Consider the following 25,789-nt stretch of genomic DNA (forward strand, 5'->3'; position numbering starts at 1 on the left):
GAACCAACATGTCTGTCTCTCTCTCAGGGTCAGTGAGGCTCAGCAGGATCGACACCAGCTCGTCGCAGTGAGTGTACTTTACAGTGTGTGTAAAACACACACACACACACACACACACACACACACACACATGTAAATACACAAACATGAACATGGTGGATATGTAACCTCTGACTGCAGTCCACTTCCTGTGTAACTTAATTATCCTTTTCATGAATAGGGATGAAACAAAGTCTCAGGTCATTATCATAAAAAAGCTTCAGAAACAGTCTTACAAATATATGTGTGTGTATATATATATACATTATATATATACAGTATATATATATATAGTCACCCAAATCAAATACAGGATATTAAACTTTGTTTCTTCATAATACATTTAATCATTGACTTTCCAGGGTTTGTTTGAAGGTACTCAAGTAGTTTATGAGATATGAGTTTATAGATAGTCTCGATAGTGGAGGTTTGAGATATGAACATAGACTATGATGCAAACTTTCAGACATCAGTCCTGTTAGTTGTAGTATTAGTACATTAGTAGTAGCAGTACTGTTGTAGTTTTACTACTGTAGTACTAGGAGTACTGTAAAAGTATGAATAATGTATTATATATGTAGGACTTATGTATATGTTAGAGGTACTGTAGCAGTAGTACACTTATTGTGTGTACATATTTGATAATATTTATTATCTGTATACACTGTAGTGTAAGTGATGAAGTATAGTTAAAATGTCATAAAGAAGATGAAGTGTCAATTGATGTTGATGTTAAACAAGTGAACGCAGTTAGTGTCAGTTGATGTTTAACAGGTGAATAGAGGTAAAGTGTCAGTTGATGTTAACAGGTGAAATCAGTTAAAGTGTCAGTTAGTGGTAACAGGTGAACGCCGTTAAAGTGTCAGTTGATGTTAACAGGTGAAAGCAGTTAAAGTGTCAGTTGATGTTTAACAGGTGAAAGTAGTTAAAGTGTCAGTTGATGTTTAACAGATGAACGCCGTTAAGGTGTCAGTTGATGTTAACAGGTGAAATCAGTTAAAGTGTCAGTTAGTGGTAACAGGTGAACACAGTTAAAGTGTCAGTTGATGTTAACAGGTGAAAGCAGTTAAAGTGTCAGTTGATGTTAACAGGTGAAATCAGTTAAAGTGTCAGTTGATGTTAACAGGTGAAATCAGTTAAAGTGTCAGTTAGTGGTAACAGGTGAACACCGTTAAAGTGTCAGTTGATGTTAACAGGTGAAAGCAGTTAAAGTGTCAGTTGATGTTTAACAGGTGAAAGCAGTTAAAGTGTCAGTTGATGTTTAACAGGTGAACACAGTTAAAGTGCCAGTTGATGTTTAACAGGTGAAAGCAGTTAAAGTGTCAGTCGATGTTTAACAGGTGAACGCAGTTAGTGTCAGTTGATGTTTCACAGGTGAAATCAGTTAAAGTGTCAGTTGATGTTAAACAGGTGAAATCAGTTAAAGTGTCAGTCGATGTTTAACAGGTGAACGCAGTTAGTGTCAGTTGATGTTTCACAGGTGAAATCAGTTAAAGTGCCAGTTGATGTTAAACAGGTGAACGCCGTTAAAGTGTCAGTTGATGTTAACAGGTGAAAACAGTTAAAGTGTCATTTGATGTTAACAGGTGAAAACAGTTAAATTGTGGTATACACTTGTTTTAAAGTACTGTATGTACTTTTGTTTGTGTACCATATTTTAATTGTACATGTTTATATGTTCTCATATGTCTCATGTTATTGTGTGTTTTGTTTGTTTATTGTTATGCACCTTTCAACAAACTATCAGATTCCTTGTATGTGTAACGTAGTTGTCAATAAAGTTTCCTGTAGCATGCCAGTCCAGTGGCTTCTTTTGGAGTCTGTGTGACACCGTTTCCCATCATGCATCAGGAGAAGAAGTGGCAAACGGAGATGGAGAACAAGAAGCGTCAGCTGGAGGACGACAGGAGAGCACTGCAGCACCTGAAGGTCAGACAGACAGACAGACGGGCAGACAGACGGGCAGATGGGCAGACAGACAGACAGACAGAGAGACGGACGGACAGACAGAAGGGCAGGAAGAGAGACAGACAGACGAACGGGCGGACAAGCAGAGAGACAGGCAGACAGACAGACAGACAGACAGACAGACAGACAGAGAGATGGACGGACTGACGGACAGACAGACAGACAGACAGACAGACAGACAGAAGGGCAGGAATAGAGACAGACAGACAGACAGAGGGACAGGCAGTCAGTCAGACAGACAGAAGGGCAGGAATAGAGACAGACAGACAGACAGACAGACAGATCCCTGTGTTTCACTGTGGCGACCTCTTCAGTCGTTCACTCTCAAATCATGAAGTCAACGTTCTATCAAACACAAACGACCCAGAACTGGTTTTCACTCCGGACTCAAGCGGCTGCCTCTCCCCCTCAGTCACACATGCTGCTGTCAGGTCTCGTACAGTCCAAGCTAGCTGCTGAGCTTCTGTGATCTTGTGGTTGGTAATTCTATGCAACAATAATCTGAGGAATCCTACCTAGAACTAAACATTTCAGTAATAGACCGAACTAAGAAATCTACAAACAACTTTTTACAGCAAACCTGTGGACATGTATTGCTCTCGTGGAGGTTTCTGGCTTCATTCTGCTGATCTTAGGGCTGGCAGGCCGTGAAGCCTAAGGACGGTGCCATGCCGGTGGAATATGTCACCATGGCTAAAATGCATGAATTGTTTGATCAGCAAAAAGTCTTTGATAAATCTTTGCTTGAACAACAAGAAAAAAGCTTCAAAACATGTGTACAGATCATAGTTGATCTTCAAACAGGAGGATTGATGATCTGTCGAAACAGCCCTATGATCTTAAAGTGAGTCTAGAAATTACTGAAAAGATTTTGATGATTTCAAAAATTGTAATGAAAAGACAGATTTGGACACAATCTGCAAAAGTTTGATCTCAATCTCAGACAAATCAGAATGGAGGGCCGGTCCAGATCCTATTGTGGTGGATGGCATAAAACAGTCTGGTAAAGAAAACACTGCGAAGAAAAGATGAGAAAACTCTTGAGTGAAAAACTACAACTGGATCATCTGAAAATCGAGTTGGATGGGACCCATCGGGTTGGAAAGCTGATTCCATCTGGCCCCGACCCATTGTGGTCAGACCTCTAAGGCTGCAGGATAAACTCCCTGTTCTACATGAAGCTAAACATCTGAAGGGCTCATCTTTATCAACGAGGACTTCCCTGAATCCATCCGCCAAAGAAGAAAAGAACTCCTCCCAGCAATGAAGGCAGCTCGAGAAAGAGGTGACATTGACTTATTGTCCATCCACCTACTCAAAGCCCACATCAACAAAGAAATGTTCAGAGTCAGGCTCCTTAGTCTCCAACCGTAGAAATATATGAAGTACTTTTTATTTAGTTTTTATCTGTATACGTGATTCTTTACATACTGTACACTATGGTCTACAAGCCAGACCTTTACACCTTTTGATGTTTCTAACCTCTGTAGTTTTTATGATGAAACTCAGTTGAATGACTTATGTGTTTCTCTGCCATGGAATACATTCTCTACTTTTCATATGAATATAAGAAGTCTTCCGAACAATTATGAAAAATGTATTCATTATTTATCTTTACTGAAGCATGATTTTTCAGTTATTGCCAGAAACATGGCTTACTGAGGACTCAAGAGACTTCTTTAAAATACCAAAACACAACTCAGTCCACCATGTAAGAGGCAATAGATCTGGAGCTGGAGTATCTCTGTTTATTCATAGTGACTATGATCTCACTTTGAAGTCTGTTGTTTTACAGCTCTCTGGTGTCTCTGGTGGAAAGAATGTTATTGTTGGTGCTATTTATCGCCCACCTGACTCGTCATCAAAGTTTTTAATGACAGGCTGTTCTCTTGACCTGATAGACAATGAGGATAAACTTTGTTACATTTTAGGCGATTTCAATATAAACCTTCTAAAAAAATCGACTACATACTCCTACTGGGGATTTTCTTAATATCCTTTACTCTAGTTACTTTTTCCCTCTTATTCATAAAGTAACACGAGTTACAGAAAAGTCAGTGACTTTGATTAATAACATCTTAACCAATTCTTTGAGTGAAGGAACTAAATCTGGAGTCTTGTATTCCGACTTGTCTGAACATTTTTCAATACTTTGATTGAGATTAAGAGAGCTAAACATACTAAGAAAATGATGCAGAAAAGAATTATGAGTAAATCAAATATTTCTAAATGTAGTGATATTCTTACCAGTATTTCATGAGAAAGATGTTGTAAATAACGCTGATTTGGTATATCAGAAGTTTATGAAAGTTATTAACCTTAGTTTCAATGATTGTTTTCCAATGTGTAGTTCCACCAAGAAAAGCAATCCGTTTAGCCTGGTTCACAATACATGTTCTAAAGCTACTGAAGACAATCAATAAACTGTACAGAAACTCCTCTTACTCACGGTAGAAATAATTATACTTATACCATTAGATCTGCAAAAAGACATATTTCAGTAAAACATCAAATGATATAAAAACATGTGGAAAGTAATAAATCAGGTGCTGCAAAGAGAAAAGACTACCAAAGAGCTTCCTTCAGTCTTTTTGGATGGAGACAATTCTCTTGACAAGCCATTTGACATCGCTCAAAAATTTAATGAATTCTTTGTAAACATTGGTCAGGTTTTAACTAACAATATTCCGGCTTGTCATGAGAATTCCTCCACTTCCTGTCTCCTCTCCTTTCACTGTTCCACTTCCTGTCTCCTCTCCTTTCACTGTTCCACTTCCTGTCTCCTCTCCTTTCACTGTTCCACTTCCTGTCTCCTCTCCTTTCACTGTTCCACTTCCTGTCTCCTCTCCTTTCACTGTTCCACTTCCTGTCTCCTCACCTTTCACTGTTCCACTTCCTGTCTCCTCACCTTTCACTGTTCCACTTCCTGTCTCCTCTCCTTTCACTGTTCCACTTCCTGTCTCCTCTCCTTTCACTGTTCCACTTCCTGTCTCCTCTCCTTTCACTGTTCCACTTCCTGTCTCCTCTCCTTTCACTGTTCCACTTCCTGTCTCCTCTCCTTTCACTGTTCCACTTCCTGTCTCCTCTCATTTCACTGTTCCACTTCCTGTCTCCTCACCTTTCACTGTTCCACTTCCTGTCTCCTCTCCTTTCACTGTTCCACTTCCTGTCTCCTCTCCTTTCACTGTTCCACTTCCTGTCTCCTCTCATTTCACTGTTCCACTTATTGTCTCCTCTCCTTTCACTGTTCCACTTCCTCTCTCCTCTCCTTTCACTGTTCCACTTCCTGTCTCCTCTCCTTTCACTGTTCCACTTCCTCTCTCCTCTGATTTCACTGTTTCACTTCCTGTCTCCTCTCCTTTCACTGTTCCACTTCCTGTCTCCTCTCCTTTCACTGTTCCACTTCCTGTCTCCTCTCCTTTCACTGTTCCACTTCCTCTCCTCTGATTTCACTGTTTCACTTCCTGTCTCCTCTCCTATCACTGTTCACACTTCCTGTCTCCTCTCCTTTCACTGTTCACACTTCCTGTCTCCTCTCCTATCACTGTTCACACTTGTTCACCTTGTCTGGTCAAACAGGTGAAACAGTCATTACTGCAGCCACTTCATGTCTCCTCTCCTTAAAGCAGAAAACCATGTTGTTTTAACAACTATAGACCCATATCTATATTGCCTTGTTTTGCAAAAATACTAGAAAAGCTGCATAAATATGAATTTCATGACATTGCATTCAAATGGTAAAAAAGTTATGTCGCCAACAGAAGACAGTTTGTTTGTGTTAAAGGTTGTTACTCAAACAATAGACTAATATGTGGGGTTCCACAGGGTCCATTATTATTCCTAGTTTATATTAATGATTTGTCCAACGTGTCAAAAAGTATTTGTCCGATAATGTTTGCTGATGACACAACCCTAGTTCTCTCCCATTCAAATTTCAATTCTCTGATTATGGAAGCTAATGCTGGTTTAACTGCCTATGCTACATGGTTCAAATTAAATAAGCTATCTTTGAATATCAAAAAATCAAATGTTATTATTTTCAGTAGCAAAAAATCTTTCTCGACGGATTTAACTCAAATTAAAATGTAAAATTGATGCCTCAAGTGTCATCTACAACATTTCTATGGATTATTATTGATGAAGTTGGAGTAAACATATTGACTGTGCTAGTAGAAAAATAAACAAATCTATTGGAATCATAAAGAGGGTTAGACATCTTGTCTCTGCAAACTGTCTCCTTATTCTTTATTACAGTTTAATTTATCCTTATCTTTCATACTGCAATATAATTTAGTTAGGATTGCAACCCGATCACAGTCTCACATCTCAGCTGCTCCTTTATTTCACAAACTCCAGATTCTCACTATTTATGACATTAATTCACTCACTCAGCTCGTTGGTATACTCCTGATCTCCACCACATGAAATCCTGTAAGCGCCAGCTTGAAAGACTCTGCAGGAAAACTGGTTTAACAGTCCATCTCCAAGCCCACTCTGACTACCTTCAACAATACAAAGACGCTCTCATCTCATCTCAGGACCACCTACTACTCACACCTCATACACGCTGGCTCCTCCAACCCAAAGGCTCTCTTCTCAACAATAAACAAGCTTCTCAAACCCAGGGACAACACCTCCAAATCCTTTACAGTCGACAAGTGCAACTCTTTCCTTTCATTTTTCAATACAAAAATTGATATAATTGACAGCAACCTGAAGACCTCACCCGCCCTTTCCATCTCTCCACCCCCTCTCCCCATATTCACCCCTCAGCCTCTTTCTCAGTTCTCCCCTGTGTCCCCTTTGGAGCTCTCTTCATTCACAACAGGAATGAGAAGCTCCACCTGTATCCTGGATCCCATACCATCTACTCTCACCAAGGAATGTCTCCCAGCCATTGCTCCACTCATCATAGCAATAATCAACTCCTCCCTCAACTCCGGCTCAGTCCCCGACACACTTAAACTGGCTGCTGTCACCCCCATCCTCAAGAAACCTGGACTCGACCCTGAGACCCATCCTCAAGAAACCTGGACTCGACCCTGAGACCATGAGCAATTTGTGGCCCATCTCAAATCTTCCCTTCCTGTCAAAAATACTGGAACGCGTCGTCGTTGCACAACTCAAAACCCACCTCATTTCCAACGATCTGTTCGAGCCATTTCAATCTGGTTTCCGCTCACAGCACAGCACCGAAACAGCCCTTCTCAAAGTCACCAATGACCTCCTCCTCTCCTCAGACTCTGGCCACCTCAACATTCTCCTTCTCCTGGATCTCACTGCAGCCTTCGACACCATCAACCACAACATCCTTCTCTCCTGCCTCGAATCGTCCCTCAACATCACCGGAACTGCTCTCTCCTGGCTCAAATCATATCTAACAAACAGACAACAATTCATCAGCATCAACTGCACCTCCTCACTGCTCCTCTGTCTCAGGGCGTCCCGCAGGGTTCGGTGCTTGGTCCTCTTCTGTTCATCCTCTACCTGCTCCCTCTTGGAAACATCATACGTCATCACGGTCTCCTCTTCCACTGCTACGCTGATGATGTCCAGCTCTACATCTTCACAAAGGCCATTACCACTGCTACTCACTCCACTCTGACCAACTGCCTCAGTGACATTAAATCATGGATGCAAACCAACTTTCTCAAACTCAACTGTGATAAATCGGATATGATCATCATCATCTGCCCCAAATCTCTCACCAAAACCAGTCACAACTTCTGCCTCACCATCGACAACTCCACTCTGTCTCCCTCCCCTCACATCTTCAACCTCAGAGTCATGTTTGACAGAAACCTCTCATTTGAACATCACATCAAACAAATTACCAGAACCTCCTTCTTCCACCTAAAAAACATCTCAGCCCGTCTCCGCCCATCACTTCCTCATCTGCTGCTGAAACTTTAATCCACGCCTTCATCACCTCCAGAATTGACTATTGTAATAATATTCTTTATGGCACATCTTCCAAAATCCTAAACAAACTCCAATACATCCAGAACTCTGCTGCTCGCCTGCTCACCCACTCCCAGACCCCTGTTGTCCAGAACCTTCACTGGCTCCCCGTCCCACAACGGATCCACTACAAAGCCCTCCATAATCAGGCCCCCTCCTACCTCACAGCCCTGCTCCACCACCACACTCCATCAGGCCCCCTCCTACCTCAGACCTGCTCCACCACCACACTCCATCAGGCCCCCTCCTACCTCACAGACCTGCTCCACCACCACACTCCATCAGGCCCCCTCCTACCTCACAGACCTGCTCCACCACCACACTCCATCAGGCCCCCTCCTACCTCACAGACCTGCTCCACCACCACACTCCGTCAGGCCCCCTCCTACCTGACAGACCTGCTCCACCACCACACTCCATCAGGCCCCCTCCTACCTCACAGACCTGCTCCACCACCACACTCCATCAGGCCCCCTCCTACCTCACAGACCTGCTCCACCACCACACTCTATCAGGCCCCCTCCTACCTCACAGACCTGCTCCACCACCACACTCCATCAGGCCCCCTCCTACCTGACAGACCTGCTCCACCACCACACTCCATCAGGCCCCCTCCTACCTCAGACCTGCTCCACCACCACACTCCATCAGGCCCCCTCCTACCTGACAGACCTGCTCCACCACCACACTCCATCAGGCCCCCTCCTACCTCAGACCTGCTCCACCACCACACTCCATCAGGCCCCCCTCCTACCTCAGACCTGCTCCACCACCACACTCCATCAGGCCCCCTCCTACCTCACAGACCTGCTCCACCACCACACTCCATCAGGCCCCCTCCTACCTCACAGACCTGCTCCACCACCACACTCCATCAGGCCCCCTCCTACCTCACAGACCTGCTCCACCACCACACTCCATCAGGCCCCCTCCTACCTCTCAGACCTGCTCCACCACCACACTCCATCAGGCCCCCTCCTACCTCACAGACCTGCTCCACCACCACACTCCATCAGGCCCCCTCCTACCTCACAGACCTGCTCCACCACCACACTCCGTCAGGCCCCCTCCTACCTGACAGACCTGCTCCACCACCACACTCCATCAGGCCCCCTCCTACCTCACAGACCTGCTCCACCACCACACTCCATCAGGCCCCCTCCTACCTCACAGACCTGCTCCACCACCACACTCCATCAGGCCCCCTCCTACCTGACAGACCTGCTCCACCACCACACTCCATCAGGCCCCCTCCTACCTCAGACCTGCTCCACCACCACACTCCATCAGGCCCCCTCCTACCTCAGACCTGCTCCACCACCACACTCCATCAGGCCCCCGCCTACCTCACAGACCTGCTCCACCACCACACTCCATCAGGCCCCCTCCTACCTCACAGACCTGCTCCACCACCACACTCCATCAGGCCCCCTCCTACCTCACAGACCTGCTCCACCACCACACTCCATCAGGCCCCCTCCTACCTCACAGACCTGCTACACCAACACACTCCATCAGGCCCCCTCCTACCTCACAGACCTGTTCCACCACCACACTCCATCAGGCCCCCTCCTACCTCACAGACCTGCTCCACCACCACACTCCATCAGGCCCCCTCCTACCTCACAGACCTGCTCCACCACCACACTCCATCAGGCCCCCTCCTACCTCACCGACCTGCTCCACCACCACACTCCATCAGGCCCCCTCCTACCTGACAGACCTGCTCCACCACCATACTCATCAGGCCCCCTCCTACCTCACAGACCTGCTCCACCACCACACTCCATCAGGCCCCCTCCTACCTCAGACCTGCTCCACCACCACACTCCATCAGGCCCCCTCCTACCTCAGACCTGCTCCACCACCACACTCCATCAGGCCCCCTCCTACCTCACAGACCTGCTCCACCACCACACACCATCAGGCCCCCTCCTACCTCAGACCTGCTCCACCACCACACTCCATCAGGCCCCCTCCTACCTCAGACCTGCTCCACCACCACACTCCATCAGGCCCCCTCCTACCTCACAGACCTGCTCCACCACCACACTCCATCAGGCCCCCTCCTACCTCAGACCTGCTCCACCACCACACTCCATCAGGCCCCCTCCTCCCTCATAGACCTGCTCCACCACCACACTCCATCAGGCCCCCTCCTACCTCAGACCTGCTCCACCACCACACTCCATCAGGCCCCCTCCTACCTCACCGACCTGCTCCACCACCACACTCCATCAGGCCCCCTCCTACCTCTCAGACCTGCTCCACCACCACACTCCATCAGGCCCCCTCCTACCTCACAGACCTGCTCCACCACCACACTCCATCAGGCCCCCTCCTACCTCACAGACCTGCTCCACCACCACACTCCGTCAGGCCCCCTCCTACCTGACAGACCTGCTCCACCACCACACTCCATCAGGCCCCCTCCTACCTCACAGACCTGCTCCACCACCACACTCCATCAGGCCCCCTCCTACCTCACAGACCTGCTCCACCACCACACTCCATCAGGCCCCCCTCCTACCTGACAGACCTGCTCCACCACCACACTCCATCAGGCCCCCTCCTACCTCAGACCTGCTCCACCACCACACTCCATCAGGCCCCCTCCTACCTCAGACCTGCTCCACCACCACACTCCATCAGGCCCCCTCCTACCTCACAGACCTGCTCCACCACCACACTCCATCAGGCCCCCTCCTACCTCACAGACCTGCTCCACCACCACACTCCATCAGGCCCCCTCCTACCTCACAGACCTGCTACACCAACACACTCCATCAGGCCCCCTCCTACCTCACAGACCTGTTCCACCACCACACTCCATCAGGCCCCCTCCTACCTCACAGACTTGCTCCACCACACTCCATCAGGCCCCCTCCTACCTCACAGACCTGCTCCACCACCACACTCCATCAGGCCCCCTCCTACCTCACCGACCTGCTCCACCACCACACTCCATCAGGCCCCCTCCTACCTGACAGATCTGCTCCACCACCATACTCATCAGGCCCCCTCCTACCTCACAGACCTGCTCCACCACCACACTCCATCAGGCCCCCTCCTACCTCACAGACCTGCTCCACCACCACACTCCATCAGGCCCCCTCCTACCTCAGACCTGCTCCACCACCACACTCCATCAGGCCCCCTCCTACCTCAGACCTGCTCCACCAGCACACTCCATCAGGCCCCCTCCTACCTCACAGACCTGCTCCACCACCACACTCCATCAGGCCCCCCTCCTACCTCACAGACCTGCTCCACCACCACACACCATCAGGCCCCCTCCTACCTCAGACCTGCTCCACCACCACACTCCATCAGGCCCCCTCCTACCTCAGACCTGCTCCACCACCACACTCCATCAGGCCCCCTCCTACCTCACAGACCTGCTCCACCACCACACTCCATCAGGCCCCCTCCTACCTCAGACCTGCTCCACCACCACACTCCATCAGGCCCCCTCCTACCTCATAGACCTGCTCCACCACCACACTCCATCAGGCCCCCTCCTACCTCACAGACCTGCTCCACCACCACACTCCATCAGACCCCCTCCTACCTGACAGACCTGCTCCACCACCACACTCCATCAGGCCCCCTCCTACCTCATAGACCTGCTCCACCACCACACTCCATCAGGCCCCCTCCTACCTCAGACCTGCTCCACCACCACACTCCATCAGGCCCCCTCCTACCTCAGACCTGCTCCACCACCACACTCCATCAGGCCCCCTCCTACCTCAGACCTGCTCCACCACCACACTCCATCAGGCCCCCTCCTACCTCATAGACCTGCTCCACCACCACACTCCATCCCTCCTACCTCAGACCTGCTCCACCACCACACTCCATCCCGTCAACTCCGTTCCTCTGATGATCTCCTGTCCATCCCACATAGGACCAGGCACCGGACGTGGGGGGACAGACCTTCTCCATATCTGGCCCCTCCCTCTGGAACTCTCTCCCCAAACCCATCAGAGACTGCACTGATCTTTCCTTCTTCAAATGCAAATCAAAACCCACCTGTTCAGAACTGCTTTTAATGTGTGATTGTTTGTTTTTGTTTTTGTTTTCTTATCAGGGTCCGAGTGACTCAAAGTCCCTATTTATTTGTTTTATTTGTTTTACCTGTATTTTAGCTATTCTTATTTATTTATTTTTAGCTTTTAGGATGTTTTAATTATGTGAAGTGTTTTTGAGTATTATGAAAAGCGCTATATAAATTAAATGCATTATTATTATTATTATTATTATTATTATTAACATTTCTTTAACTTGCATTTTCATATAAGACACTTTGGGGTGAAGGAAATATTCCTGATCATTTCAAGACCTTCTTCAAAGTTAATTCACAGATTCTTTCTTACTCAACTCGTCAATCTTCACATCTTCATCCTCCTAAATTACTGACTAGCAGAGGTCAATTCTCTATTAGATTTCGGGGAACCAAATTATGGAATGATTTTTCCCACCTAACAAAGAAATGTCATTCTATAAAATGTTTCATAAATTCTTACGATGTCGACCCCGAGCTGGGCGGGGATCAGATCAGCCGCCTTCTTTCAGCCTCAGACTCAAATAACTGAGTGATCTTTATCCGACAGCTGCTCGTATTCAAGGTCAGCTGGTCTGGAGTCAGTGAAGGTTCAGGTTCATTCTGGAAGCTTCTGCATGTTTTGTTTGGTCGCATGCCAATGTGATGAAGTGATCTGAGTTTTTTTTATTATGACTGACAGCTCGTACTTTAATACTTATATCAGTGATGATCGCAGCGTAATTGTACTTCCTGTTCAGTCGAAGGCTCTGAGGGAGCACTGGCTGCTGGATGGAGCACCCTCTGCTGGACCAGAACAGGACGAAGTGAGGAGACAACTGGAGCAGGACGAGGCCAAGACCAGGAGCCTGGAGGAGACCATCAACAGGTCTGGTCTAATCTGATTTAATCTATTCTGATTCAATCTGATTTGATTTAATTTAATCTGATTTGATTTAATCTGGTCCACTGTAAAACCCAGTGGACCATTCACGATGTTTCCTTCAGGAGCTGATCACCAATCAGCTGTTAATGGTTCTTCTTTACAATGTTCACATCCATTAATGTGAGTTTAGCATTAGGAGCAATTGGATGTTCAGCTGGGGATCAAACCACCGACCTTGTGGTTAGAGGATGATCCGCTCTACCTTGACATTACCACATCTGATGTTTTGTATTTTAAAGCAAATAATAATAGTAATTCTGTTTAATTAAATACATTCAATTCAATTCAGTTTATTTTGTATAGCCCAATATCACAAATTACAAACTCCCCTCAGAGGGCTTTGCAATCTGTACACATACGACATCCCTGACCTTTGACCTCACATCGGATCAGGAAAAACTCCCCAAAAATTTGTGGGGCGACTATGGGTCAGTGGTTAGCATGCCCGTCTTTCAATCAAGAGGTTGGCAGTTCAATCCCCGCCCTAGTCGATGTGTCCTTGAGCAAGACACTTAACCCTGCATTGCTCCCCGTAGCTGTGTCTACGGTGTATAATGTAAAGTGCCTTTGAGTATCTAGAAAAGCACTATATAAATTAAATGAATTATTATTATTATTATTATTAAAATAACCTTTGATAGGGAAAAAAAGGAAGAAACCTTCAGGAGAGCAACAGAGGAGGATCCCTCTCCCCGGATGGACAGATGAATAGATGTCATGTGACCAGATGAACAGAGTTACAGAGGTTACATAAACACATTACATGAATATGACAATGTAATGAATGGAACTCCAATCCATGAAACAGAAGGAGGTAGAGAGGAGGGGGGGCGGGGCATCAGCAGGGCCAATGGGAGGCCGTGCTCACCAGCATCAGACACCTCCAGGTCCAATGGACCCTATGAGACGTGAAGTCACAACGACTCCGGGGAGGAAGCAGAGTTAATAAGGTGCAATGGAGAGATGTAAATTCATCCATAAGGAGAGAGAGAAGAGGAGATAGGTGCTCAGTGTATCCTAAAACATCCCCCAGCAGCCTATAAGCCTATAGCAGCATATCAAGGAGGGCTGGACCAGGCAAACCTGATTCAGCCCTAACTATAAGCACTATTAAAGAGGAAAGTCTTAAGTCTATTCTTGAATGAGGTGACTGTGTCTGCCTCCCGGACTGAAAGTGGAAGCTGGTTCCATAAAAGAAGGAGCTTGATAACTGAAGGCTCTGGCTCCCATCCTACTTTTTAGGACTCTAGGAACCACGAGTAGCCCCGCATTTAGTGAGCAGCTCTCTAGTGGGGCAATATGGTACTACAAGCTCCTTAAGATATGATGGTGCATCACCAATCAAGGCTTTGTAGGTGAGGAGAAGAATTTTAAATGTGATTCTTGATTTTACAGGGAGCCAGTGCAGAGCAGCTAATACAGGAGTCATGTGATCTCTTTTCTTAGTTTTTGTGAGTACACGAGCTGCAGCATTCTGGATCAACTGGAGGGACTTAAGAGACTTATTAGAGCAGCCTGATAATAAGGAGTTGCAGTAATCTAGTCTGGAAGTAACAAACGCGTGAACCAGCTTTTCTGCATCTTTTTGAGACAAGATGTGTCTGATTTTGTAAATGTTACGTAGATGAAAAAATGCAATCCTTGAGATTTGCTTAACGTGGAGTTAAAGGACAAGTCCCGATCAAAGATAACTAGAGATTCTTTACAGTGGTGTTGGATGCCAGGGCAATGCCATCTACAGAAACCACATCACCAGATCATTGATCTCTGAGGTGTTCAGGGCCAGTAAAATAACTTCAGTTTTGTCTGAGTTTAACATCAGGAAGTTGCAGGTCATCCATGTTTTTATGTCTTTAAGACATTCTTGAATTTTAGCGAGCTGGTTGGTCTCCTCTGGTTTGATCGATAGATATAATTGAGTATCATCTGCATATCAATGAAAGTTTATGGAGCGTTTCCTGATAATATTGCCCAAAGGAAGCATATATAAGGTAAATAAAATTGGTCCAAGTGTTAGCATGATTCAAGATCGTCTGCCTGGGAATTGCCTTTGGAGGAATTCAGCCAACAACTTCTCTCGTTCTGGTAGATTTATTACTCTGATCACAAACAAAGTACAAGCGCTGCGATCTCGATCACAGGGAGTCCCAACAACTCTCCCTCTAACCAGGAAGTCCGGCCTTTACATACACAGATTTCGTCACAGGTTTGTATGCATCATCCCAACTTCTAATTGGTGCTAAACTATCAAGGAGGGGGATAATTCCATCTCCTCCTCTCTCTCCACAGAACTGAGCCCTCCAAGGCCAGTCCACATTTTGATTAGACGATTCGATGACATATGGGTGTGTTGTGATAAGGCGCTATCTATTCTCAAGAAGCAGACATTCCCTGACACAAATTTCACCTTCTATGTGTTATTCTGAACTGGAGTAACCTGACAAAAGCATAACATTATGACAATATATAAGTATTTATATTATAACAAGCACAGAACCTTGTGGAACTCCGTGATTAACGTTGGTGGTCATTGAGGCTTCATCGTTTACAAATACAAACTGAGATCGATCTGATAAATAGGATTTAAACCAACTTAGTGCGGTACCTGAAATGCCAATCGACTGATCCAGTCTCTGTAATAGGATGTCATGATCAATGGTGTCGAACGCAGCACTAAGGTCTAACAAGACCAGTACGGAGATGAGTCCTTTATCAGCACTAAGGTCTAATAATACCAGTACGGAGATGAGTCCTTTATCAGCACTAAGGTCTAACAAGACCAGTACAGAGATGAGTCCTTTATCAGCACTAAGGTCTAACAAGACCAGTACAGAGATGAGTCCTTTATCAACACTAAGGTCTAACAAGACCAGTACAGAGATGAGTCCTTTATCAACACTAAGGTCTAACAAGACCAGTACAGAGATGAGTCCTTTATCAACACTAAGGTCTAACAAGACCAGTACAGAGATGAGTCCTTTATCAGCACTAAGGTCTAACAAGACCAGTACAGAGATGAGTCCTTTATCAGCACTAAGGTCTAACAAGACCAGTACAGAGATGAGTCCTTTATCAGCACTAAGGTCTAATAAGACCAGTACAGAGATGAGTCCTTTATCAGCACTAAGGTCTAACAAGACCAGTACAGAGATGAGTCCTTTATCAGCACTAAGGTCTAACAAGACCAGTACAGAGATGAGTCCTACTTTCTCAAGGATGTTAGAGAGGAAGGGAAGGTTAGAGATCGGTCTGTAGTTAGCCAACACCTCTGGATTAAGAGTGGTCTTCTTCAGGAGAGGTTTAATTACAGCTACTTTGAAGGAATGTGGTACATGGCCTGTTAGCAAAGACACATTAACAATATCCAGCAGAGAGGTGCCAATTAAAGGCAACACGTCTTTAAGCAGCCTCGTTGGGATGGGGTCTAAGAGACAGGTAGACGGTTTAGAAGTAGAAACCGTTGAAGACAATTGGTCTAGGTTAATGGGAGAAAAGCCATCCAAATATGAAGACAATGGAATGAAAGTGAAATATTCCTTCTGTGTTACAGGTTGGAGGAGGAGCTGGTCAGTTTGGAAACTGGAGGCACGTGTCAGACCGTAACACACACAACTGTGAGCATCCCCCCCACACACACACAACAGACGCTTAACATTAAATAATATGGATGTTGTTTGTTCATATTGTGGCTGTAATGAACTCTGCAGCATAGAGGTGGCGCTACTTGGACTTAAGACTAGTAGACTGCTTCCTTTTGTATTTTATTTTGTAGTTTAAGAATGCAGTTTTCTGTTTCCTTTTGGACAACAGTAACTTTATTTGTAAATTTGAACTTCCTGTCTCTGTCCCGAAGGTGTCATCAGGATCAGTTAAAGGTACATTTCTTCTTTCGTCTTTTTTGTGTCTCCTCTTCCTCTCACTATGTCTCTCTGATCAGCTGTAGAGGTCATAGGCTACAGCAGCCGTCAGCAAGACAGCTGCAGCCTCAGATCAGTTAGTTCAAGGTGAGACTTTGCTGCACTCTACTGGACTCTGTAATCAGATTACATTAGATTAGATTATTCACATTACAGTTATCACAGAGACAGATTACAGTGAGACAGATTACAGTAGACTGATTACATTAGACAGATTACAGTGAGTGATTACAGTGACACAGATTACAGTAGACTGATAACAGTGAGAATGATTACAATGAGACAGATTTCAGTAGACAGATTACAGTTAGACTGATTACAGTAGATTTATTACAGTGGGACAGGTTACAGTGAGACAGATTACAGTGAGAATGATTACAGTGAGACAGATTACAGTAGACTGATTGCAGTAAAACAGATTACAGTAAGACTGATTACAGTAGACAGATTACAGTAGACAGATTACAGTAGACATATTACAGTAGACAGATTACAGTGAGATATATTACAGTGAGAATGATTATAGTAGACAGAATACAGTGAGACAGATTACAGTGACACAGACTACAGTGAGACAGACTATAGTAGACAGATTACATTAGACAGATTACAGTGAGAATGATTACAGTAGACAAAATACAGTGAGACATATTACAGTGATATAGATTACAGTAGACTGATTACAGTGAGACTGATTATAGTGAGACAGATTACAGTGAGACAGAATACAGTGATAATGATTACAGTAGACAGACTACAGTGAGACAAATTACAGTAGATAAATTACAGTGAGAATGAATACATTAGACAGACTACAGTAGACAGATTTCAGTGAGACAAATTACAGTAGACAGAATACAGTCAGACAGAATACAGTGAGACATATTACAGTGAGACAGACTATAGTAGACAGATTACATTAGACAGATTACAGTGAGAATGATTACAGTGATACAGATTACAGTAGACTGATTATGGTGATACAGTTTACAGTGAGAATGATTACAGTGATACAGATTACAGTAGACTGATTACAGTGATACAGATTACAGTAGACTGATTATGGTGATACAGATTACAGTAGACTGATTACGGTGATACAGATTACAGTAGACTGATTACAGTGATACAGATTACAGTAGACTGATTACAGTGATACAGATTACAGTAGACTGATTAGTGAGACAGAATACAGTGATAATGATTACAGTAGACAGACTACAGTAGATAGATTATAGTGAGACAGATTACAGTAGATAGATTACAGTGAGAATGATTATAATAGACAGATTACATTGAGAATGAATACATTAGACAGATTACAGTGAGACAGATTACAGTAAAACAGACTACAGTAAAATAGATTACACTAGTCTGATTACTGTAGTCTGATTAGAGAGTCTCTGGTAGTGGATCAGTTGAAACCAGGTCTCTGGTAGTCGTTCAGTAGAAACCAGGTCTCTGGTAGTCGTTCAGTAGAAACCAGGTCTCTGGTAGTGGATCAGTAGAAACCAGGTTTCTGGTAGTGGATCAGTAGAAACCAGGTCTCTGGTAGTGGATCAGTAGAAACCAGGTCTCTGGTAGTGGATCAGTAGAAACCAGGTCTCTGGTAGTGGATCAGTAGAAACCAGGTCTCTGGTAGTGGATCAGTAGAAACCATGTCTCTGGTAAATCTTCACTAGAAACCAGTCTGCGTTCAAAACCAGTAGCCTCAAACCCCGGAGGCTACTGTACACAAGTACATCAGGAGAATGATGTACATCAGGAGAATGATGTACACAAGTACATCAGGATGGTTATTATTGTCTTAGTCCTGTAAACCACATCCAGCACAGGTGAGTAGCAGACAGGAGGTCAGAGGTCACAGATACTGGGAGGAAGAGTCCAATAGAATGTGTCTTTATGTGTAACATTTAACTTGTCTGTCTCATGTGTTTGACCCTGAGTGACCTTTGACCCCTCCCCCTCCAGCCATGTACTCGGTGGAGATAACAGTGGAGCGGGACAGAGTGACGGGAGAAACCCGGGTTCTGTCCACAAACACCACACTTCCTGTTGACTTGTCTCACCACGGGGTCAAAGTGTACGAGGACGAGAGGAAAGGTGATGTCATTATCATAGACAAGGACCCTTTAAGATCAGCTGATCCATTATCCGTCCCTGAGAGGGGACAGAAAGACAATCAAATACTTCCTTCTCTTCCTGCCCTTCCTCCCCTTCCTCATTTTCCTCCTTTTCCTCCTCCTCCCCTTCTTCCCCTTCATCCCCTTCCTCCTCCCCTTCCTACTTGTCCTCCTCTTCCTCCCCTTCGTCCCATTTCAATTAAATTCAATTCAGTTTATTTTGTATAGCTCCAAATCACAAACTCCCCTCAGAGGGCTTTACAATCTGTACACATACGACATCCCTGACCTTTGACCTCACATCAGATCAGGAAAAACTTCCAAATAATAGAAAAAACCCTTTCAGGGTAAAAAAGGTAAGAACCCTTCAGGAGAGCAACAGAGGAGGATCCCTCTCCCCGGATGGACAGATGCAATAGATGTCATGTGTACAGATGAACAGCATTACAGAGTTACAACACATTACATGAATATGACAGAATGTATGAATGGACCTCCACAATCCATGAAACAGAAGGAGGTAGAGAGGAGGGGGGCGGGGCATCAGCAGGGCCAAGACAGGAGGCCGGCTCACCAGCATCAGACACCTCCAGGTCCAATGGACCCTATGAGACGTGAAGTCACAACGACTCCGGGGAGGAAGCAGAGTTAATAAGGTGCAATGGAGATATGTAAATTCATCCATAAGGAGAGAGAGAAGAGGAGATAGGTGCTCAGTGTATCCTAAAACATCCCCCAGCAGCCTATAAGCCTATAGCAGCATATCAAGGGGCTGGACCAGGGCAAACCTGATTCAGCCCTAACTATAAGCACTATTAAAGAGGAAAGTCTTAAGTCTATTCTTGAATGAGGTGACTGTGTCTGCCTCCCGGACTGAAAGTGGAAGCTGGTTCCATAAAAGAGGAGCTTGATAACTGAAGGCTCTGGCTCCCATCCTACTTTTTAGGACTCTAGGAACCACGAGTAGCCCCGCATTTAGTGAGCGCAGCTCTCTAGTGGGGCAATATGGTACTACAAGCTCCTTAAGATATGATGGTGCATCACTAATCAAGGCTTTGTAGGTGTCCTTTGTCCCCTTCCTCCTCTTCCTCCTCTTCAACCCATTCCTGCCCTTCCTCATTACATTTACATTACATGTTATTTAGCTGACGCTTTTATCCAAAGCGACTTACAATAAGTGCATTAAACCATGAGTCTAAACTCAGAACAACAAGAATCAAGCAAGTACAATTTCTTCAATAACGTTAAACTACAAAGTGCTATCAGTAAGAGACATTTAAGTGCTACTAAAGTGCTAAACTACAAAGTGCTATCGGTGAGGGACATTTAAGTGCTACTAGAGTGCTACTACCTTCCCTATTCAAGGTATAGTAAAAAAAGATGTGTTTTTAGTTTACGACGGAAGATGTAGAGACTTTCTGCTGTCCTGATGTCAATGGGAAGCTCGTTCCACCAATGAGGAGCCAGCACAGCAAACAGTCGTGACTTTGTTGAGTGTTTAGCTCGAAGTGACGGAACTACAAGCCGATTGGCAGAAGCCGAGCGAAGTGAACGAGGTGGGATGTGAGGTTAGACCATGTCCTGGGTGTGAGGTTAGACCATGTCCTGGATGTAGACCGGACCCGATCTGTTTGCTGCACGGTACGCAAGTACCAATGTTTTGAAGCGGATGCGGGCGGCTACCGGTAACAAGTGAAGGTCGCGGAGGAGCGGAGTAGTGTGGGTACATTTCGGGAGGTTGAAGACCAGTCGAGCTGCTGCATTCTGGATGAGCTGTAGAGGTCGAATGGCATTAGCAGGTAGACCTGAAGGAGGGAGTTGCAGTAGTCTAGCCGTGAGACGACCAGAGCCTAGACAAGAACCTGTGCCGCCTTCTGAGTGAGAAGAGGTTGTATTCTCCTGATGTTGTACAGCATGTACCTACAGGAGTGTGATGTTGTGGTAATGTTGGCAGTCAGGGAGAGTTGACTGTCGAGTCTCACACCGAGGTTCCTGGCAGTCGGAGTCGGAGCCAGCACTGAGTTGTTGAAGTTAATAGTCAGGTCGTGGGTGGGAGAGCCTTTTCCTGGAAGGAAGATAAGTTCAGTCTTGTCTGGGTTAATTTTCAGGTGGTGTGTGGACATCCACTGAGAGATGTCAGTCAGACAGGCAGAGATTTGTGCTGCTACCTGTGTTTCGGATTGGGGAAATGAGAGGATCAATTAGGTGTCGTCAGCGTAGCTGTGGTAGGTGAAGCCATGCGAGCGAATGACAGAGCCGAGAGAGTTGGTGTACAGAGAGAAGAGAAGAGGACCAAGGACTGAACCCTGAGGGACCCCAGTAGTCAGAGGACAAGGCTCAGACACAGATCCTCTCCAGGTTACCAGGTAAGTGCGGTCGGTGAGGTAGGATGAGAAGAGAGAGACCAGAGCCTGAGATACCCAGGTCCTGGAGGGAGGACATGAGGATCTGGTGGTTCACTGTGTCAAAGGCAGCGGAAAGGTCTAGAAGGATGAGGACAGAGGAGAGAGAGGCTGCTCTAGTGTGAAGCTGCTCAGAGACAGCAAGGAGGGCAGTCTCTGTTGAGTGGCCTTGAATCCAGACCGGTGGGGGTCTAGAAGGTTGTTACTGTGGAGATAGGAGGAGACTTGGTTAAAGATAGCTCGCTCTAGAGTTTTGGAAAGGAAGGGGAGGAGAGAGACAGGTCTGTAGTTGTTGACTTCAGGTCTGTAGTTGTTGACTTCAGGTCTGTAGTTGTTGACTTCAGATGGGTCGAGAGTGGGTTTCTTCAGGAGAGGGTTGACTCTTGCCTCCTTCAGAGAGTTAGGGAAACAGCCGGTTGAGAGGGAGGTGTTAATAAGATGGGTGAGAAAGGGAAGAAGGTCCGGAGCAATGGACTGGAGAAGGTGAGACGGGATGGGGTCAAGGGGGCAGGTGGTTGGGGGGTCAGAGGTTACCAAGGTAATAACTTGATTGGGAGACGAGGAGGAAGAAGATGAAGTTACTGGAGGTGTAGTTATAGAAGATGGATTAGTGAATGAGGAGCGTATGTCGTCTATCTTTTTTGTGAAGTAGTCAACAAAGTGTCTTGGTAGAAGGGTGGAGGGAGGGGGTGGTTCAGGGGGGTCAAGGAGGTTGGAAAAAAGAGAAGAGCTTTTTGGGGTTAGACAATGAGGATTCGATTCTGGATTGGTAGAACAGACTTTTGGCTGCAGAGATAGAGGCAGAGAAGGAGGAGTGAAGAGATTGATAGGTGAGCAGGTTGTCGGCGTGTTTGGATTTTCGCCATTTCCTTTCCGATTCTCGCATAGTGGCTCTCTGAGCACCGAGTCAGACAACCACGGAGCCGGAGAGGACTTGCGGACCTTTCGAGTCGGAAGAGGACAGAGAGAATCAAGAGAGGAAGACAGAGGAGAGTGTCAGTGACAGAGTCAGGCTGTATGAGTGCGAAGGAGTCAGTTGAAGGGAGGGCTGACGTAGATGTAGAGCAGTTTCTGGTGAAAATATAGTCAAGGTGGTTGCCAGCTTTGTGAGTAGGAGGGGAAGGACTGAGCGAGAGAGCAAAAGAAGACAGTAAGAGTAGCAGGTCACATGACTTCTCTGTCTGGATGTTGAAGTCACCCAGAAGGATGAGCGGGGGGGCGTTTTCTGGGAAGTTTGATTGGAGGACGTCTAGTTCTTCCAAGAAGTCTCCCAAGGAGCCAGGTGGACGGTAGAGAACAACAATGGTTAGATGAACCGGATGAGTAACCGTCACTGCATGAAACTCAAAAGACAGTGGGGTAAATGGAAGCGGGTATTGAGCAAAACTCCATTTGGGTGAGATGAGTAGACCTGTGCCACCCCCCCGACCAGAGGGTCTGGCTGTGTGGCTGAAGGAGAAGGCCGAGGAGAGAGGGGTTGATGTGTTGTCTGGTGTGATCCAGGTCTCAGTGAGAGCCAGGAAGTCCAGTGATTGCTTGATAGCGAAGCCAGAGATGAAGTCCGCCTTGCGGTTAGCTGACTGGCAGTTCCAGAGGCCCCCTGTGACGAGGTGCTGGGTCTGTGTGGAGCGGGCGGGATAAATAAGAGAGGAAGGATTTTGATGCATGTGTGACTGAGTCCACAGTCTATAGTATCTACGAGTAGATGTGCACACAGGTATGGAAAGCAAACACATTATCACAGAGAAATGTTTATACTCAGCCGCCCTCAGCCACCACCGAAGACTCCCACGAAAGACTCCTAGGTCTTTATCCTCCGAGTCTTGACTCCCACGAAAGACTACTAGGTCTTTATACGAGGAGTCTTCTCTGACACTTCAGCTGACGCTACAAGCCCCAACCTGGTTATACACCTGAGTTGGCGATAATTAGTTACAGTTGTGATGAGCCCGCCCACAGGTCGTTGAAGGAATTGCCCACTTATCGATCGATACTGGTATGAGTCAACACTCAGGCAGGGGATACCTTTCCACCAGTGAAGTCTCAGTTTGCTAGAATGTGAAATTCTTGCCAAACTGAGTAAGGACAAAGGTCTGTTTTACCTCAAGGTAGAAAGTAGAATATAGTTTAGTCCCTAGTAGATTTGGATTACAGAACAAATACTTAAATCCTAGCTGGTTGTGTTGACTTTTCAGTCACTTGTGTAAAAAAAGCACGAAATCGCAGCTCAAAATTTTCAAATTAGAAAGAGAGTACAGACTAGCATTCTAGTATAACTAAATACAGCAGATACAGTAGTAATATAGCAGAGAAACCTCTTTAAAGAATATACTCAGCAAGATACAGGAAGTCCCAGAAGTCAGTGGACTCACAGCTAAGATGCACCCTTCCTCCTTTTCCTCCTCTTCCTCATGTCACAGTGAAGACCTGAAGGAGGAGGAAGACTCCAGCTGAAGGTCTTTCATTGTAGATTTAGTGACATCACATAGTGTCGGAGGATAGTGTGTTCCTATTGGTCCTTCAGCTGTGACGGGTTCTGGTCTGGACTCTGACCCTGATGCTGATTCTGTGTCTCTCAGTGGTCCACGAGGTGAACGGGGAAGATGGCGTCCAGCCGCTCAGCTCCTCCGAGGTGGAAGAGCTCATCCACAAAGCCGACGAGGCCTCGATGATATTACAGACCACGGTGACCCCTCCCACGACAGCGGAGGTCCAGGAGGAGGCGCCGATGGAGATTGTCGGGCTGGAGACCAAACCGGGCGGAACGCCGAGCGTGACGGAGGCCAGCGCCGAGAACCCCGTCACCATGGTGTTCATGGGGTATCAGAGTGTGGAGGACGAGGATGAGACCAAGAAGGTTCTGGGTCTCAAGGGGATCGTGAAAGCCGAGCTGGTCCTCATCCACGACGCCAATGGGAAAACACCACCGGGCGAAGTGCAGGAGGAGACACCAGCTCCACCCCCACCCACATCCACTAAACCTCCTGTGACAGCAGCTGTGAGCAACGGGGAGACGGAGGAGGTGAGGGGAGGAGCGGTGGAGGTGAAGGGAGGAGTGGTGGAGGTGAGGGGAGGAGCGGTGGAGGTGAAAGGAGGAGCGGAGGAGGTGAGGGAGGAGAAGCAGCCGTGTAAGTGCTGCAGCATCATGTGATCCTGCAGGGGGCACCGCTTCAAAATATAGTCGTATTAAAATAAAAAGAACAGAGCCTTTCCAGGACAAAAACTACAGGAAGTCAACTCCACCCACGGCCTTCAGCCCCACACTCTGCCCCGCCTTCAGCCCCGCCTCTAACAACATGACATCATTTAATGTTTTTTCATTCTCTTGTTTTATAAAACCTGTTTTTACTTTAAAAAAAAAATGTTACACCTTTTTACGTTTGTACTCATGTTAGCATTAGCTTATCATTAGCTTATTATCACCTTATTATAACCTTAGCACTAGCTTAGCATTAGCTTAGAAGCCTCCTCTCTCTCTATAAGCTCCATGATAGAAAACATGGAATTCATTTTAGAGTTGTATTTATTTTATTTTGTAAGTTTCTCCTGCAGACTTTCCTGATTCTGTTTGTTGGAGTTTTATAAAAGAGAAAAATAAAAGTGAGTCGACTCAAGAAACTGATTCTTTATCTTTACCTCTAACACCACCTCTATCACGTATATAACCTTCATAACGACCTCCTATAACCCCTACAACCTCCATCACCTCTATGATTTGATAACCTCCATCACCTCTATAACCTCCATCACCTCTATAACCTCCATCACCTCTATAACTGCCATCACCTCTATAACCTCTATAACCTCCATCACCTCTCTAACCTCCATCACCTCTATAACCTCTATAACCTCCATCACCTCTCTAACCTCCATCACCTCTATAACCTCTATAACCTCCATCACCTCTCTAACCTCCATCACCTCTATAACCTCTATAACCTCCATCACCTCTATAACCTCCATCACCTCTATAACCTCCATCACCTCTCTAACCTCCATCACCTCTATAACCTCCATCACCTCTCTAACCTCCATCACCTCCATCACCTCTATAACCTCCATCACCTCTCTAACCACCATCACCTCTATGACCTCCATCACCTCTATGACCTCCATCACCTCTATAACCACCATCACCTCTATAACCACCATCACCTCTCTAACCTCCATCACCTCTATAACCACCATCACCTATATCACCTCCATCACCTATATCACCTCCATCACCTATATAACCTCCATCACCTATATCACCTCCATCACCTATATAACCTCCATCACCTATATCACCTCCATCACCTATATAACCTCCATCACCTATATCACCTCCATCACCTATATAACCTCCATCACCTATATCACCTCCATCACCTATATAACCTCCATCA

At 46.0% G+C, this 25,789-nt stretch overlaps 1 protein-coding gene across 1 annotated transcript; it reads left to right on the top strand.

Annotated features, from left to right (window-relative positions):
- The first annotated feature begins 1,881 nt into the window (after positions 1–1,881).
- On the top strand, positions 1,882–24,552 carry palm1a (paralemmin 1a). Its single transcript, XM_034531368.1, has 5 exons — positions 1,882–1,968; positions 12,775–12,902; positions 16,510–16,550; positions 18,848–18,979; positions 23,981–24,552. The coding sequence occupies exons 1-5, from the start codon at positions 1,882–1,884 to the stop codon at positions 24,550–24,552; spliced, it is 960 nt and encodes a 319-aa protein (XP_034387259.1).
- The last annotated feature ends 1,237 nt before the right edge of the window (positions 24,553–25,789 follow it).

This window comes from Cyclopterus lumpus, chromosome 4, assembly GCF_009769545.1.
Source record: "Cyclopterus lumpus isolate fCycLum1 chromosome 4, fCycLum1.pri, whole genome shotgun sequence".
Lineage (NCBI taxonomy): Eukaryota > Metazoa > Chordata > Actinopteri > Perciformes > Cyclopteridae > Cyclopterus > Cyclopterus lumpus.